General features: G+C 39.6%; 1 protein-coding gene across 1 annotated transcript in view; it reads right to left on the bottom strand.

Moving 5' to 3' along the window:
• Positions 1–2781: 2781 nt before the first annotated feature.
• LOC121194552 (collagen alpha-3(VI) chain-like) overlaps positions 2782–18529 on the bottom strand; it is a 31688-nt gene continuing 15940 nt past the window's right edge. Inside the window, exons 7-42 of the mRNA XM_041057486.1 lie at positions 17906–18508; positions 17389–17723; positions 16523–16601; positions 16250–16395; positions 16065–16157; positions 15866–15919; positions 15583–15654; positions 15437–15463; positions 15274–15318; positions 15137–15190; positions 14966–15028; positions 14792–14857; positions 14592–14645; positions 14462–14497; positions 14305–14367; positions 13973–14035; positions 13811–13873; positions 13408–13470; positions 12898–12948; positions 12604–12639; positions 12451–12513; positions 12034–12096; positions 11692–11724; positions 11545–11581; positions 11415–11426; positions 10834–11327; positions 10601–10703; positions 9485–10186; positions 9289–9391; positions 9063–9118; positions 8525–8785; positions 8302–8376; positions 7037–7222; positions 5621–5680; positions 4632–4817; positions 2782–3639 (exon numbers count right to left, since the gene is read on the bottom strand). Coding sequence (XP_040913420.1) covers positions 3599–3639; positions 4632–4817; positions 5621–5680; positions 7037–7222; positions 8302–8376; positions 8525–8785; positions 9063–9118; positions 9289–9391; positions 9485–10186; positions 10601–10703; positions 10834–11327; positions 11415–11426; positions 11545–11581; positions 11692–11724; positions 12034–12096; positions 12451–12513; positions 12604–12639; positions 12898–12948; positions 13408–13470; positions 13811–13873; positions 13973–14035; positions 14305–14367; positions 14462–14497; positions 14592–14645; positions 14792–14857; positions 14966–15028; positions 15137–15190; positions 15274–15318; positions 15437–15463; positions 15583–15654; positions 15866–15919; positions 16065–16157; positions 16250–16395; positions 16523–16601; positions 17389–17723; positions 17906–18508 — 4541 coding nt within the window. The 3' untranslated portion in view covers positions 2782–3598. The remainder of the gene's footprint in view (positions 3640–4631; positions 4818–5620; positions 5681–7036; positions 7223–8301; positions 8377–8524; positions 8786–9062; positions 9119–9288; positions 9392–9484; positions 10187–10600; positions 10704–10833; positions 11328–11414; positions 11427–11544; positions 11582–11691; positions 11725–12033; positions 12097–12450; positions 12514–12603; positions 12640–12897; positions 12949–13407; positions 13471–13810; positions 13874–13972; positions 14036–14304; positions 14368–14461; positions 14498–14591; positions 14646–14791; positions 14858–14965; positions 15029–15136; positions 15191–15273; positions 15319–15436; positions 15464–15582; positions 15655–15865; positions 15920–16064; positions 16158–16249; positions 16396–16522; positions 16602–17388; positions 17724–17905; positions 18509–18529) is intronic.

Here is an 18529-nt window from a genome sequence, read left to right as displayed (position 1 = left end):
ACAGGGAGAAGACAGAACTAGTGGTAGTCTCACCACTAACTCTGAGCAGTTGTTTTCAGTTAGGGTTTTGGATTTGAATAATTGTCCCCTAGTGTGATGTTATAATATGCTAACGAGATTTAACTGTATGTGATGTGGGACATTCAAAACACTGACTCCCATTTTAACTAGAGGCTTGACAGCAAAGTGTGTAAGACCAAAATAACCAAACCAGAATGTTAGGATTAATCATGCATAATGACTGGAAATGTGCCTGTAGAATGATTCTATTCAGCTGTTATGGCTATTTGTGTATAGACTGCATGGACAAAAGTATGTGGACATATTATCACACCCATGTGTTATAGCTGAGCCTCTCATTCCAAAACCATGGGCATTAATCTGCTGCTGAAACAGCTTTTATTTCTTCTTCCCACCAGATGTTGAACCTGGCTGCAGAGATTTGCTCCCATTCAGCCGCAAGAGCATTAGTGAGGTCCAACACTGATGCTGGGTGAAAAGGCCTGGCTCACATTCGGCATTCCAGTTCATACATGTCTCAGCTCCAGCTAGTCAAGTTTTTCCACATCCTATTGGGAAACAAATTTCTTGTGGGCATGGCACTGTGCACAGGGGCATTGTCATGTTGAAACAGGAAACGACCAAACACATATTCTTGCCACAAAATTGTAAGCACACTATTGCCTCAAATTTAATTGTATGCAGTGGCATTGAGATTTCCCTTAACTGGAGGCATTCAGCATAGACAGGGGTTTCCACACACTTTTGGCCACATTACTTTAGGCCATGTTGTGTACATTATATGTTCAATTCAGTCCTTGTTTCCATTACGACAGGATTTGTGTTTAACTTTTAGTTTGACTCTTTGTTACCGACATTTGCCTTGCTGTTGCACATTGGGGAAAAAGCAGTGGACCGTGGTGTGAAATGAAGCGGTGATGAAATACTGAAGTGAAGTGTTGAGTATGTGAAGAGCCTTTTAAAATCACTGACCAAATATTTAATCTTCTCTTCATCAGACAAAGCCCTAACATGTTCATCTTTGTAGTGACTAAATACAGTGTTTTGTTTTCAGTCTGCACAGTTGACAGGGCAAAACAGCTGAAACCAGCAAACACGATGCAGTAAAACAACCTTGCTGTGGCAGCTATGAAGGTGTAAACCTGTGATACCAAGAGGTGAGCAAATTCATGTCTGGAAAATAATGTTCTAGTTGGTCAGATGTCTGAGAGCTGAAATTGCTGCTCCAGAGCCAGATGTTAAGACACTTGGTCCTGTTTGAAAGTAGGATTTGTCAGCTTGTCAAAAAGCTTATCATTTGTTGGACTAGACAAAAATACCCCTTTATAGGTATTCATTCATTTAAACTGTTCAGTGCTATTTTCTTTATGTATGTTCAGTTTTTGGTTTTTTTTTTTTTGCCCTAAAAATAGTAACATCAGGCTTTAAAACCCACCACATGCAATTTGTCTGTAATTGTAGAACAAACTGCTACTCAGGTTGTTTATTTCCCCCAAACTTGCAATTCCCAAACAGAATTTGAGAATTTGACCTCATTGTTTTCTCTTCAATTCAATTTCAGTTGAGTTTTATTTATATAGCACCAAATCATACTTTACAGTATTAGAGACAGAAACCCAACAGTTGAGAGGAATGGAGGAGAGAGAGAGAGAGCAGGAACAGCTGTATATACTGTTGTATTCAAGCACTGTCAGACTGGATGTTACACTGATAATGATGACAGTGAAACATGTAGGTTTAATGTCAACAATGACAGTCGCACCAAATAACAGTAATTTGTGTTGAGTAGTAGTGTCAGATAGAGTCGGAGACACCTGCAGGGTGAGGACTAGGAGAGAGAGGACAGAGAGGAAAAGCACAAACTACAGGAGAGAGAGACACTAAGTTAATGACATGCGGCAGTGTGATACAAATGTATGAGGAGAGAGAAAGAAGAAGAGACAAAAGCTCAGTGCATCATGGGAGTTCCCCCAGAAGCATCAGCCTATAGCAGCATAACTACAGGATGGTTCGGGACTCAGCTGAGCCAGCCCTGACAATAAGCTTTATCACAGAGGAAAGGCTGAAGTCTTATCTTAAATGTAGAGAGGCCCTGTTGTAATATGTTGTTAATGTATTTTCTGTCAGTTACTGTTCCACAGCCTTTTCAAAGGGATGACTGTATGTTGACCCTCCTGTCTTCAGCATCATCAGTCCATAAAAACATCTTCATTTTTAATGAAACTTTTCTTTTTTTCCATGTGAATGCATGATGACAGATGCTGAGCTTCTGGGTACTTAGATATAATGTTAAAGTTATACTACACATTTGCATTTACACTTCAACCTCATATATGATGTAATACTTGGCTGTACGACCTGTAGTGTAAACACAGTTACTATGTAAGTTTTTCCACTTTATACTGTATTTGGTATCTACATGTTATCTGCTGTTTGACAGCAACTTTATTGGAACATGGAGATGTTGATGACATAAAAAGTTAACAAAAGTATGCTTAGCAGCATGGGCCCAACAATAAAATTTGGATGAATACTTTTAAGCATCTGACTAAAATCAAATCTGTCAAAAAGGATCATCTTATTTTCCTCTTGAAAGTCACGTGCACTAATATTTCAGCTGGTCCCCTTTTCACTTTAACCTGTGGAAAATTAAAGGAATCAAAAGGACATTTATTTCCCATCACTAATTTTGTGCCTCTGAATCTTTGTAACTTGACAAGACTTAATTCAAAACAAGAAAGAAAAGAATCAGTTGCTCATGTTTATTAGAAAGTCTAATTCATTTTTATTTCCCCTATACCCAAATGAAACACAAATTTCAGTAAAACCAAATGAAACAAAAAAAAAAAAAAAAAAACAAAACAACAAAAAAAAAAAAACAGCTTGACAAGTACATTCCATTTCTCAATAGGTGGATATTGTGTTTTTGAGGCAGTGGCTCCAGAAGTGCACTTTATGTTACATTAATATTTTTGCATCCGAGCAGTTGGTCACTGTCATTTAAATACACACACTGCCACACAAATAAACACTGCTGTGGATTCTGTGATTGTAAAATAGTGAAGGAATGTTCAACAGAAATATAAATCAATAAAAGGCTATGTTTCTGTGTGAATGTGGAATGTAAAAAAAAAAACAAAAAAACAAAACAATATAAAAAAGATTACTGCACTGAATAATGCCAGTCCTGTATGTACTGATTTACTGCTGATCTCTGTCCAAGATATTCATATATGTTTCTTGTTTAATCATAAAACTGCACTTTAAAAAATATGAAAACTCATATGATGTTCCAGAAAAACTGACTTTACAAAACTGAATGCACTTAACAACGCCACCTGTAACACAAATATGTAGCACCAGTAGGTTAAAACAAATCATGCAGCAAATCGTGTTGCCTTCCTTCTTGTCGTGAAAATAACTACTTCAAGAATTTGGGGTATAAAGTCCATGTTTGTGGATCCAGTGCAGCCAACATTGCTTTGGTGTTGCATCTTTACAGTGTGGCCAGTTTGGATGGTTCATCTCAGATTCCCCTGAACAGGGGCAAACGCTGGCCATGTTTGTCACTTTTGTCCTATGTTCTTATTGCAGCAATGACTCCTTGGCTGACGGCTGCTGGTGATGAATGGAAAAGAAAAACAAGGTTAGTCTGTACATCTTTACAGTGGGGAGCAATCCACAGACTTTGTGTTGAATTATGATATGTCTTTTAATTACAAGATCCTTATCACAAATCTTTATCATTTATCTGTGTCATACTGAATCTCGTAATTATGAGACAGGGATCTTGATGCATTTCATAAACCTATCACATGTGGATATGTACAATTATGTACAATCTTAGTCTGAGAAGTGACTGCTAAATATTGCTGTTAAATAAAGTTAAGCATTCCCCTCTGAAATGTAGGAGAGTAGAAGTATAATATAGTTGAAAATAAGAATACTCTATGTACAAGTGTTTGGGAATCCACAAACAGAGTAATGGGAGATCCTGTCATGTCTTTGTCTTCCACTGTGCATAATGATGGGGTATGTGGTACAATTAAGCTTGGCAGTTACTGAGATACTTGCTGACATACATAATTATAAGACATGGAACATGTAATTATGAAATATAACAAGAAAATAGCAACTTTTGTCTTTGATGAATGCAATGTGCGTCCACAGAAATTAGGCTGAGAGAAGACAGCAGAGCAGTTTATCACAGACTCAGACTGTGTGCTGTAAATGCTGCAATTATTCATCTGAACATCCCAGAGATAATAAATGGGTAAAATTTTGTTGACACTTTGCATTCCAACTCAAAGCTGCAAGACCTTGGTTTATTTTGCTTGCTGTGTCACAAAAAATTAAGAGCACAGTAAAGTTTTTCTGGATTTCTTACTGCTCGTTGCAGCTAATGGTGTTGTGAATCTAAGATGATTCCTGAAAATTACCCTTTATTCCATGTACCCTTTACTGAAGAAAAGCCACACTGCAGCTTAACTGTTTAGCTTAACCGTAGTGCTGCTTTTTGTCCTGTTTTTCTTCATTCAACAGTTGCCTGTGCATTGCCAAATAAGTGATCACTGATACGAGGAGACCGACACTATGAACATGACATGTACCTGGTTTTCCACAGGAGTTCATACACTGGTCGTGTGTGTCGAAACGATTCTGGTTTCCGCCGCAGCCTCCATACCAGAAACGTGTACAGCTCTTGCTGGGGGCATCATAGTACCACTTGAGGACAAATTTGGCACAAGAGCCTTCCTCTTTGGGAAGCTGACAAATGTCCTCGGCTGTAGAGGCCACTGTGAGGGAAGTGACAAAGAATAAGTATTTTGCCACTGACTTTTTCCTGTTGTGGAATGAAATTGGGACTGTGAAACATTTGAATGTTTCACAGCAGATTTTTATTCCTTCAAAAATCATAACATTTGTGCATTTGATTTAGAGCAGACTTCTTATTATTCTAAGTATCTTGAGCCAATTTACAGCAATGCTGACGAGGTACTAACAAACTGAACTTGTTCTGTATGAGGTCTGCTCCCAAAAAAAAAACAAAACAATGCACCAGCGAACAAGGGTTTCTATTCATTTCATCTGTGGCTATGACTTGGATTGCTCCTGTGACAAAAGCATAACTTTTTCATTTTTCCATGCTTGGCTTTTTACTTGTTCCGTCAGTCAGATCATCTGAGGGCCAGTGGAGGAAGTGGGTGGGTGTGTAGTTGAATACAAAAGACTTGCTGTTTTGCTAAGTGAGAACAGTTTGTGGAAATTGAATTATGTAACACATGTAAAATGCAACACTGGTGACTCGATGCCAGATATACGCCAGGCATTAGGGGTGGTCGTCCTGATCCACATCATGTGTACAGGATGTGGATTTGCTTGTTTAAATCTAGAACAAGAACTAGACCAAGGAGGAAGAGCTTTTTTCCTTTCATATTGGCTAGCATTTGCATAGCATACACATGCAACCACATTAAAGTCACTTATGTTGTCAAGGCAGGGAGTTAGAATGAAAGGAGCAGCAACAAAATATGTCCACAGAAAACTGTTCATGTTATTGAAGGCTTATTATTCTCAGTGAGTAAACATCAGATCTCACCAGGAGCTGGGAGGATCTCCACCTGTTCTTCCTGCTGCATTTTTGGCTGAGGCTCTGGCACTGTTGAAACATTAAAGTATAAATGTAGTTTCATCTTAAAGGAACAGACTTTTACTCAGTTAGTGAACAACTATCAGGAGGATTTTCAAAATGGTGTCAAGTGCAGCGTTCATGTAAGTGACCACATTGGTATGAACGTAATCCACAATTCACTAATACCTCGTGATCAGTGACAGGTTACAACATGATTTAACTATCCCATCAATACAGGTCAGTTAAAAATATAAAACGTTACATTAGGAATAAGAGCAATTTTCCTTTAGCTTCTCTGAACTGTTTATATTTAATTGACCACTCACTAAGCCCCTCTGAGGCGACCCATAGAAGGGTCTCATGAAATAGCGCTCTATGGCGGCAGGCATATCAAACATTCGTTGTCATGATTACATTAAAGACATGCAGTTGAGAGTATGGAATGGTCACGGTTTGGTGAGGTTTAGGAACAAAAACTAACTCGGCTAGGTTTAAGGAAGGACCGTGATTTGGGCTAAAATAAGAACTTCATCAAGGTTAGAGGACCTTTGTCATCATGGTTACAACAGTAAACACGCAGTTAAGGTTGTGTAATGGTCATGGTTAAAAGAATCAATGATTACTATTGGTTTCAAACAGGAACACACAGCTGTCCTGCGTGTCAAAGTCCTGTGTTTTGTTGATCCATTAATCCACCCCAGCTTCCTCCTTGTGCAGATTTTGTTGCATAGGAAGCACCATTGTTCATGTATTAGAGTAGTGTATTATAAATTAAGATAATTGGGCAAGTAAGACGGTGGTTGGATTTATGCTTCAATGTTTGTTTTCTTTAAAACAGTGTGTTTTGAGGATGAGGCAGAATCAAGGAATTTGGTAAATGTAACAGCAAGTTTGGCTGAAAGTGAAAGAGCAGAACAGAGCTGCTAAAATTACAAGCAGAGAAACTAGCATGTGGTTTCCATGTGATGGATCTTCCACTTCCAAACAGGTATAATAATACTGTTAATTAATGACATGCTCCTTAGACCTGGGGTAAAACTAGGTTACTACTGTAGGTAGCTAGTTAGTCAGGTATACTGACGTTTGAAGCTTACTTTAGAGGAAATAAACACACCCCTCAAACAAGTATCTCTCTCATTACAGCCCCATGCACACCATTTTGGCATGTGGAGAAATCCATAGCTTGACAGGCCTGCCATGCCAAGTTATGCTTCGTTGGTAAGCTATGATTGGACAATTGCTGTTCTGGAGAGGGGTTTAGTGAGAGGTCAGTTGTGGGTCTTGGTATCTGGTGCTGAAGCCCATAATACGCTGCATTAGATTATGCCATCACACCAGGCAGCAGGCACATTTCCCCAGAGCCTGGCAGTAACAACCACTTACCTGACCTCATGCAGTTTTTCAAGCAGAGCATCTCAGTGTCGAACCTATTTTCATTGCCTCCACAACCTCCATACCAGAACTGTGTACAGATCCCGTTCTTTCTGTCAAAGAACCACTTAGCCTGATAGTCTTTGCACGGCATTCCAGGGTCATAGTCAAGTGAACATGGGTCTGCAAATTCATTAACTAGAACATGCAAAAACAAGCAGTCATGGAAGAGAGACAGAGAGAGAGGATGAGTTTATGTTAAGATTAAATGTACAAGTACGTGAGGCATACAGCAGTTCTAGTGTGCTGTTAAAAAGTTGCCGATAACAGATTCATAATAGAATTAATGGGTATTGAAAGGGGTCTAATGGGGTCAAATGAGTCTTAGTGTGTGATATGTTTCATTCTTACAGAGGAAAAGAAATAGCATTCAACATGGCATTCTATAGAGGGGTCAGCTTAATTGCATTATTAAGAGTTTTTACATTTGAAAATTAAAAGCTGTCAGTAGAATGAAAGACGATAATGCATAAGTTTCTACAAGTGAACTGCAAAGTTAGTTAGCTATAACTACAGTTTCTGTTAAATGTTAGTGCATCTGCATGGCTGTGTGGTCCAGGTTATCTGCATCTTATTTCCAGAAATCAACCCCAGAAATATTTATTCACACAGCTAATCATGACAAAAATCCACTGGAGTCTTGTGTGCATTGTTAATTCCTTTCTAGAACAGCATTGTGTACACTGCAGAGTGCTAGTAAACAAAAGAAAGCAGCGATAGCTGAGGTATCTGACTTTTTTTAAATGAAGACAACATTGCTATTCTTAGAATTATAACTGAATGATCGTTGGGCAGGTGAATGTGATATTTCTGATATTTCGACATGTGGTTTGTCAAAACACATTATGCAAAAGATTTAACCTACAAACGAAGACTCCATGATTTTAAGTTTTCCTAAATGACCTATAGTATATTTTGTCATGTCATTAGTAACACATCTGTGCAACAGTTCACTTGAAATGTTGCTGAATTACAGCACAGTATGTTATAGTTATGTTCTATGAGCTGAACCATCACGTTTACACTGCTTAGGAAACCCAGCCAAACACACGAATGCATTACTGCACCACATAAGTCTGGAGAAAACATTACATTTGGGCTGAGAGTTCAAAGACAACTTCAAAGTTACACAATACAGGTCAAAGCAGAGAAGAAAAAAAACATTATGCACGCGCACAGAAATACACTTATATACACATGTACGCGCAGTCACTCACCAGCTTCTGGTTTGTCCAGTGGTGTGGTATTTACAGGACTGGTGACTTGGCTGGCTGGTTTATGCTCTGCCGCTTCTGTCAGAGTGAAACAAGCCGTCATGATGCAGCTACTATAGTGCAGCAAATTCTGTAAGCTAATTTCTTTTTTTTTTTGTAACCAGTAATGCCATCTTGAGGGATGAAAGCTTCCAACATGTTGGTAAAGGTGTTTTTATGGACTTACTGGTAGTGATGATGCCTTTGCGGGTGGAGACAATTTGGCCCTCGGCAGTGTGGGCGGTGACCACAGCATGATATGTCTGAGCACTTTGTAAGTTGTCCACAGAAAGCTGGGTGCCTGAGACATTGGTCTTCAGTACCAGGGCATGGTCGGGCAACCTTGTCACCACTACCTCAAAATAGACGAAGAATTTGGGGTCTGGGTTGCTCCAACGCAATTTCAAGCCACTGGAGGTGACATTAGAGACGTGTAGCTCATCTGCATCTGAGGTGGTAAGACAGAGTTGTCAAAGCAGGGCAGTGCACAGGAAAATTAAACAGAGGTTATTTTTCTGTTGTGATGTGTGTAACCACCAGTCTGAGGAGAGTGTGAACAATAGAGCTGATGGCTTATTTATGTGTAGTCAGTATTAGCGGTTACCTGGCATGCCTGTCTCCGGGGAAAGAAAACAGAAATTGCCAGTCTAAATAAAACACCATTTAAACACTGACATTGTCTGCAGAAGTATTTTAAATCCACTTCAGTGAATCCAGAATCTCACCTTTGTGCTTTCTTTGATGAACTGCTTGGTGATTCTCGTGATGTTTCTGGTCTTTCCTATAAAAATAAATACAAAAAATTGTGAATGAAATTGTGTTTTTTCACATTAACAGTGAACAATGATATTGTGTAAATATGTGTGTGTGTGTGTGTGTGTGTGTGTGTGTGTGTGTGTGTGTGTGTGTGTGTGTGTGTGTGTGTGTGTGTGTGTGTATCACAAAACTTACTCTTGTTGCTGTGATGATGTGAATGGGTTTTTTAGTGGCTGGTCACTCTGGAACCACTTGCAGTTTTTGGAGACTTCAGGTGACATGTAGAAAGCATTTTCAACTAAAAAGAAAAGTAACAAAGAACTGAGTACAAACTAGCAAATTAAAAAGTGAACAAAAAAGCATTAAAACGGACTGACTGTCTTGAACTTACTGCTGATATACTTTGGCAGCAGCTGGCTGAAGGTCTGGATGTGTTTGTCATAAAACTGTGAGGTGCTGTCCAGCCTTTTGAAGAAAACGTCCGATGGCTCACTGGCCATGCGTGACAAAACACGAGAATCTCCAGCACTCAACTTCTCGCCCACACCCATGATGACCAGGAAGAAGCCTCTGCACTTGATCTCAGTGGCGATACGCACCAGCCGCTCCTCTTCTTCCTCCACACTTCCTGTCACGAAGAGCATCAGTACTTTCTTGTCACGTTGGAGAGGTGCCTTCTCAAACACCTGCTCCACTGTCGATTCGATAGCCTCAGCCAGTGCCCGGCCACCCTCTAACTGTGGTGTCTTCTCCAGCAGGAATTTGACAATATCTTGAGATGACTGATGTTCAGTCAAGCCGATATCCAAGCGGATGGGAGAGCCAGTTTTGTTGTGGAGGAACTCGTAAGGTGCCTGCTGGATCACAGACACTCTTGCTTGGTGAACGGATGATGTGGGATTTGAAGACACTTGTAGATGGTCCACTATCTGCGCTATGTAGCGTTTAATCTCAGTAAAGATGGTTGGGTAGGTAGACTCAGAGCTGTCCAAAATAAAAGCCATGTCAATGTCTACATCTGCGGAGAAAGACCTCCTATCTCGGCTGGTTGCTGGGGGCACATAGTCGCACATTTGGTCTGGAGAACAGATGTCTGAAAAAGAAAAACACGTAATGTAATGTAGTGTAATGTAATGTAATGTAATGTAATGTGATCATTCAGCTTCCTTAAGTTTCCTTCTTCTATGCTTGGGATTTTTTTGTACCCTCGTCAGTATATGTTTCTTCTTTTTGTCTAAAATAAAAATCTCTTTATTCTTAAATTTTTTAAATGGGATAACATAACGAATAAGATCCTGTATTCTCTCTCCATGTGTATTTGCTCAGAAAAAGAATCAAGAGGAAAAAGAACAAATTTTAAATGTGTCAGGCAGCAAATCTGCGTAAAATTCAGAAATCATAGTTTGAAAAAAATGGATATTGTTCTGTGAAGATGTGCAAAAAAACAAGCAAAAAACCCTAATAATCCTTAACTGTAAACATTAGTGTACAAACACAGAACTCTTACCTAGGCAGACATGGCAGTTCATAACCTTCTGGATGACTGAATTGTACTGTGCACTTCCAGGACTGGGAAGGACAATTACCTGGGCCAAAGCTGTGTTGTTGGCCTGGTGTACAAAAAGAAGCAACATATGTACAGTGTAATTTTCTTTTCTTTGAAGACAGTAAACATGCCTTACAAACTGGTCTACTGTAAAATTCCCCTTTGAGATATCTGAATTGTTTGTTTTGTTGTACCTGCAGTGCTCTGCTGAGTGCTCTTTCCTCACGGTTGACCAAGAACAGAGTGGCGATTCCAGCATCATGGAGACGGAGAGCTGCATTAGCAATTGCTTGTGCCTGACCAGCTGCTCCACCGACAAAGAAGATGGCCACCTTTCTCATTAAGAAGCCACTGCGCACCCTCTTGAAGGTATTCTGGGCCACAAAGCTCATGGCCAAATCCAAACTGCGCCTCTTGTTATTCTGCAGGGTCTGCAGTCCCTCAATGCGCTGAACCAGAGCACGCTTTTTCAATGCGTCGGCGAAGCGAACTTCAGTGGTAACTTCATTGTTGTATAGGGTCACAGCAACACGAGCTCCTCTTGGACAGTTACTCTCAGCGATGGTAATGTTCCTGACCAGGCGCAGGACTGTGTCGCGCATGTTGTTGAAAGCTGAGCGGTCAACGTCCTGAGATGCATCCAGGGCAAAGGCCAGCTCGGTGGGGTAGAGAGGGCATTCCTGCTGACCTAATATTGTACACACAGAAGATTTTTAATTATATAATTAATTAATAATTAATTAATTATATAATTAAAACAAAATTTTGTACTTACCGTAACAGCAAGCTGGTAGAGAAAAGGATACAAAATGTGGTGAGACATATATGTAGCACACAGCACATGAACATTATTATTTTTCAGTATCATGCAATGCCATCGCTGATAGTTATTAAATTATACTCACGACAGTTTTCTCGAATCTTCTTGACCAGGTCACATTGCTGAAGGGACAAAGAGGCATTTGGAAACAAACGTTGAAAGATGTTGAAAAGAGAAATGAGCTTTGCTCTGTTCATTCAGTAAAATCTTACACAAATAAACTAACACTTACCACAACACCTGGTCCCCTCGGCCCTTTCTGACCCTGTTGAAGCAAAAATACAGTTGCATTAACAGCTGGACATGCATGGACTAACACACAGCAATATAATTTTTTTGTATTGTTGTTTAACTCCTGTACTGTATTTAACTAGTTATTTATATCAAATCATGTTAAGAACTTTACAGTATTGCATTGTTTCATACGTTTCAAATCCTTTAGAGGACACAAGCATAAACAGACCACTCAAGACAGTATATATTGGAAAGTCAGACATACACAAATTCTGCACTGTGTGATTTTTACAGAATTTACACAGTTTATAAAAATAATGTAGAATTTTAAGTTGCTTACATATGGCCCAGGATGTCCAATCTCTCCTTTCTGTCCAGGTGCACCAATGTTCCCAGATACACCCTGGAAAGAATTAACAGTGAAAGAAAAGAATTCACTTTTACAGCTACTCATCTGTCAATAGTTCAGAAATAGAGCTTGACCTCAAAGGCTCACTCTCTTCATAGACCGAAAAGTGACAACATTATTGTGCATGCTCCTGTCACACTCAGTCACTGCAGGGAATGCATGCATATATACAGTATTTGAAGTAAAACCTAAAAAGCAGTCCTCTAGTGTTTCATCACGTGTCCAGTGATTATCTTGAACAAACTTGAGTGCTGTGGGATTTTGATAAGTGATACCATATAGTATGTACTGTCACACTTAGAACATATGCTCACTTTAACAAAATCCAACTGGGGTATGAAAACTTACCCTCTGTCCACGATTTCCTCTCGGTCCAGGTCCACCCTTGTTGCCAGGATCGCCAGCTGCTCCCTAGTGGTGGAAGTGTAACAGAAGAGTGTACAATGGAACACTATATTTTGCAACCTCTGTTGAAATTTCACCTTGAGAGTCCTCCATTACCTTTTGTCCTGGGAATCCAGGGAAGCCTTCATCACCCTGTAGAGAACAATGCATACATACTTAATTATTATTTGTACAATTATTGTCTCATTGAATGAGTGTATAACTGCTTAGACTGTGAGATTTGTAACAGTGAATTATTGATAATTCTATCTTGAAATAGGCCAGAGCCATCAATTTTTTTATAGTTCCAGTCAGGATTTTAAATTTCTATCAGTTATTTTTGTGTGTTCGGAAAAAGACAAACCTTCTAATCACCACATATACATTACAAGGTTGCCAGAGTTCACTTGCCTTTCTTCCTTTGGGCCCTATGACACCAGCCCCATCTTTACCATCTTCACCCTGTAAGGAAAACAAGAAGAAAAACAGCTTCATCAATCAGATTTCCCACACTCTTGTAGGTAAAGGGAAACATCCTTCTTTTCCCTTTTGTCCTAACATAACTGTGTTTAGCATTGTTATATGAGACTGTCCTGTGTTATGGTACTCATTCAAGACAGAAAATCCTCAGCAAAAGCAGTAATCTGACTAAAATCACACCACATCCGTTCTCAGACATATAAGACAGAGTAAGAAAATTGCCTCTTAGACTTTCAGCCTGAAGTTGATCTTAAGTTCTCCTGCTGCTGCCATACTCTTTCACAAGAAAAATTACTATGACAACTGTCTAAGAATCATCTACTGTATTATAAAGACGTGAATTAAAGTATGTATGATGTTTTTGATTGTTCTTATACTGTTTTTTTTTATTACAGTTTTACATTATGGTGCATTCAAAGAAGATGTGATTTCTTCTCTTACAGGTTCGCCGCGGGGGCCAAGAGGTCCAATAACACCCTTAGGTCCTGGATCTCCTGGCTCTCCCTACAATGGCACAGAAACGGTGAGATACAGATAATGAGACAGAGACAAAAATACTCAAAGATTCAAGGAGAATGTCAGAGCTTTAAGGGTGAAACATTACTTTTAGCTGCTGGATCAGCTGATATAAATGTAATTAAGCTCCTATGTTTTTTGGTGTTTTTTTGGTTTTTTTTACAAGCAGGCCCTTGATGTTTTCATATAATGCTTTCATGTTTGCTCAAATAGACTACACATGTGTCCAGTAATATGAGAGTGCTTGGCTTAGTCCACTGTGTTTTTAAATGAAACAACCCTGTCATGGAAGTGCATAAGCCACACTTGATTATGTTCCCCTCAGCACCTTGCGACCAAGAGCTCCTCTTCTGCCTCGCTCTCCAGGGGAACCTGGGTCACCTCCAGGACCCTAGAAAACAAAATATCAGGACATTAGAATTAGGTTTACTATGTTACCAACATAGCTGAAGATTTAATTTCATAAAATGGACCTAACAGGTTCACTCACCCTGGGTCCAGGGTTCCCATCTTCTCCTCTGGGTCCTGGGGCACCAATCGGTCCAGGTGAACCCTTAAAAAAACAAAGAACCAAACAATGATGATGCACTGTTTTCTTGCATATTAAAGTTAGACTTTCAACCCATGAGCAATGAATAAACACTAATTTCTAGATTGATAAATGCTCCAGTCACATTCCAGTCAAAGCAATTTGTCATATTGCTGATGCAGCCAAGAAAAGTATTAATGGCAATAACAACATTTACTATGATACATGTTTTGGCAAGTGTATTTGTAGACTGAATAATCTGCCAAACAGGGTGTAAAGAATTATAAACCTACTCTAGGTCCTCCAATACCAGGCTCTCCCTGCAAACCATCTGCTCCTGGTCTTCCGGGATTTCCCTTTAATGACATGCAAGCATCAAAATGTTACTGCCATTATTAGTTACTAAAATCAGTATTAAACAATGTATGTTACTACCAGAAAGGGACTTACAGCCTTTCCAGGTGGGCCTCTTCTACCATCAGCTCCCTAATGAAGAAGAAAAAGAAATAAGCCTTGGTAAACAAACAGTGCCAAAAAAGTATTCAGCAAAGATAAATAAAAACATAGCAAAATTGTTTACCCTTCTTCCAAGTTCACCAGGGCCTCCCTTGTTTCCATCCTCACCAGGCTCTCCCTATAATTTCAGAACATATATCCCGGTATGTCAAACCCATTCAAACAGAGAGGTAATGTTAGACTGCTAACAATGCTGGAGGTATAATGTTGAAAATGCTTGGCAGTATGTCTCTTCTATAAAATACAATGGGGTCAGCACATTACCGGTGGTCCAGCATCACCAGGGTCTCCTTTGGGTCCTGCCTGGTTGTTATCTCTTCCACTTGTACCCTATTGGACAGATGTCACATTTTAAATTTCATTTAACATAAACATGTTTATAGATAACTGTTGATTCAGACAGTGAATGGCACAATAACCAATTTTTATAACACTCACAGGGTCTCCTCTGATTCCCAGTTCTCCTCTGTCTCCTGCTTGTCCTTTGGAGCCTTTGGGACCCTAAAACAACGCATGTTTGGTGAGCATTTATCAGCACAAACTATATGACATAAAAATGTGTTGGGGAAAAAAAAAAGCATGAAATTGAAACTGCATCCAGTCACTCACTCTTCTGCCAGGGTTTCCTCTGTCTCCCACTGGTCCAGGCACTCCACTTATGCCCTGAAAACATTTAGCCTTTAGCATTTAGCATTTTATATGATGCGTTACATAGAAAAAAATTGACTCAATGAAAAAACACCTACCTCTTCTCCATTGATCCCATCAAGCCCAATTTCTCCAGATTCACCCTGCAACATGGTAGTAGTTGGTTGGGTTATCAGCGCATGATTGTTTTATATGACAGTTTTAAATACTGATAAGAATAAATAAAACACTTGAAAAAAAAAAGCTCACAAAAACACTCACCTTTTCTCCTGAGTACCCACGAGAACCCTGAACAGAAGGATGAAATTATGTTTACATACTGTTATATTAAATAAGTAAAAAAACAATATTCCCAATTTACAATAAGAAATTAGGATAACTTGAATGTTTAATATCAAAGCCTTTACCTTGACACCTCTCTGTCCAGGACATCCCTGGAAACCCTGTGTTCCATTCACACCAGGAGGACCTCTCTCTCCCTGTCATTACAGAGTAAAGACAGTTAAGACAATAAATTATGCTGACATACCCTGGAATACAGGAGGGATTAAATTAGAGGGAACACAAAAAATAAACAAATAAATAAAATAAAAACATGATGAAACAACAGTTTACAGCAGGTGTCTGAAATTCTCCCATGGAAACACTGTTTGCTGTGAAGATATACAAGAGCAAGGGATTCAGACTTACAGGTCCACCCTCATCTCCAGGATGTCCTTGGCTTCCTGGTGATCCTGAACTACCCTGAAAGACAAAATCACCAAACATCAGCTTGTGATAAATAATAATTTAAAAAATCAACACAATTCAAGGATTTTGAAAGGAAAACTCTTATTCATGTTTTTGGAAGAACATAAAAAATCTATGTTAATTTGTTGACATTAGATACCTTAGAGCCTGAAAGTCCAACTGCACCTCTGTCTCCTCTGGTGCCAGTACATTTGCAAGGCACACTACAGCACTCTCTTTCTGCAATATTGTCCTGGACCACAAAAGAAAACAAATATTAAGTAATTTATGGTGATAATGATAAAGAAAACACTTAGGTCTCAGATGTGACTAATAAGCACTCACCAGTTCTTCCATAAGCTCATAGTCCAAGTCCATGATGTTGACTCGTAAGGGTCTTGTGTACCTGAAGCCACGACCATATTCCAAAAGCAAAGCCTCCTCAAATTTGGGCACTCGTTCCAGCCCGACCAGAATGAAACTGTTAACTCCTGTTTAACACATACAAGAGTTTTAGGAACAGTGTTATTTACTTCTGAATGTGACATTGCTATAATTTCACCAATGTTTAAAGATAGATGGTCATCAACATTAGTTTGTACTGAAACATCTTTTCACCTGACAGCCGAAGCTCCTCAACTCGCCGTTTCATTTCAGCATATGGGGCATCAAGACCGTCGGTCAAATGAATGACAACCTTCAGGACAAAAACGCAACTCAGTGTCACACTTCTTCAGTCTTTTGATTGGTAACTTTAAGACTGCCTGCTCAAGTTATTTGAACTGCTGACAAAAGTCTCATTCGATACTTATATTTACCTTTATGTTAATGATGATGGTGTATCTGACATACATAAAACCCTAGACTACTAAATTTACACACACTTTATTTTTCATGAGCTACTTAATCCAAATATTGAAGATTCTGGTTCAAAACTATTAAGCTGATTAATTTAAAATATTGATGTGAAATGAATGTTAGATTTACAAGAGAATGTGACTCTTGGAACTGGTAAAAGATCTTTGGCTGACACCAACTTGCAAAGAGCAGTTTAACCCAGAAACACACAAGTTTAATTCTGCCCTGTAATAAAGTTACTCACAGAATTCATGTTAATCAGTGACAGCTGATATGACCTGCTGTGAGAAGCTGCTACCTGGATATTTTGTGCTCTGCTCTTTGCTACCGAGAAAGACAGAGTTAAAGCCAGACATAAGCAAATCCGCAACTTTTTTTTTTTTGCTGATCTGGGTGCCCAAACTGAGTCATTTGTTGGTGCGCACAAATACATTTATATTCATCCATTCTAATTTTCACTGGGATGTGAGCAAAATAAAACAGTGTAGAAGCCCAGCTGTCAGAGACGAGAGCAGCAGGAGCAGTGATGTAACAGAAGCTGATACCAGTCCTTTAAAACATGCCAGAATCAGCCCTGATACTGATCTTAGTACTGATCTCTAGTTTAAACTGTTTCAGTAACCAACCTTGACAATATTGTCCTGTCTTGTTTTGAACCTATTGGTGTAAGCTGAGATGGTCTTGCCATTGAGGACAAAGGGGCCACGACTTCGCAGGGCCCTGAAGGCCTCAAAGAGCTCATCAGCATTGTCTGTGAAATCCAGCTGGACAGGCTCAGAGGCAGAGTCCATGGCCAGCATGCCCACTTGCACAGAGGGGATCTGCCCAGCTGAACAGCTGATGGCTGCCATTTTGGAAATCCTCTGCAGAATAGAGCCCATCTTGCTCTGGAGGTTGGTCTGAGCACTGAAGATGTTCTGGGCAGAAACATCAAAGCCCACCAACACCTCTATACTGCAAGCTGTAAAAAAAAAAAAAAAAAAAGGATGGTTTTATTTTAGGTAAACATCTGGAAACTGAAGCTTTTGATTCTTAGTTGCAAATTAAATGTGAAACAACTTGATGATAAAGTCCATTCACGCACGCACGCACACACACACACAAATAAATCAATAAATATAATAATAATGCCATGTCTCTTACTTATAGGAGTATCTGGCACACCAACACACAGCTTCCCTTTCACTTCATCATCCAGAGTCTCCAGGATTTGCTCATTAAGCTCTGAGAGTTCCAGGAAGGTGCTTGCTCGAGCCACAGTGGAGGACTCGCTTGCTATGTTTTCTAACTCATTTTCGGTGTCACCCACTCCTACAGCAAAGACTCTCACACCTTTTTTCTTCAGACCAAGGGCTGCTGTTTTGCTGTCATCAGCTGAGCGTCCTCCAGTGATAACCATTAGGATCTGAGGAGTGCCCTCATCCATCCTACTACCTTTTTCTTTGGTAAAGTGAACATCTTGAACGTGGCGAATGGCTGCACCAGTATTGATTTTACGTCCACCTTTGTAGTCTGCTCGTCCAATGGCGCTTATAATGTCTTGCTTGTTCTTGTAGGTGTTGAGGAAGAAGACGTCCGTCACATCTGCGGCATAATGTGCCAGGCCAATCCTCAGGTCGTCTCTCTCATTGAAGAACAGGTCAATTAGGTTGAGGATAAATGACATCACTTCATTGAAGTTGTCCCGGCCCAAGTTAATGGAGCCATCCACCAAAAATACTATATCAGCCTTTTTAGATTGCAGGTCTGTTGCCAAAAGAGGGAAGA

The sequence above is a fragment of the Toxotes jaculatrix genome, chromosome 15 (assembly GCF_017976425.1).
Source record: "Toxotes jaculatrix isolate fToxJac2 chromosome 15, fToxJac2.pri, whole genome shotgun sequence".
Lineage (NCBI taxonomy): Eukaryota > Metazoa > Chordata > Actinopteri > Toxotidae > Toxotes > Toxotes jaculatrix.
The sequence above is the reverse complement of the archived record's forward strand: the minus strand, read 5'-3'. Positions and strand labels throughout refer to the sequence as shown.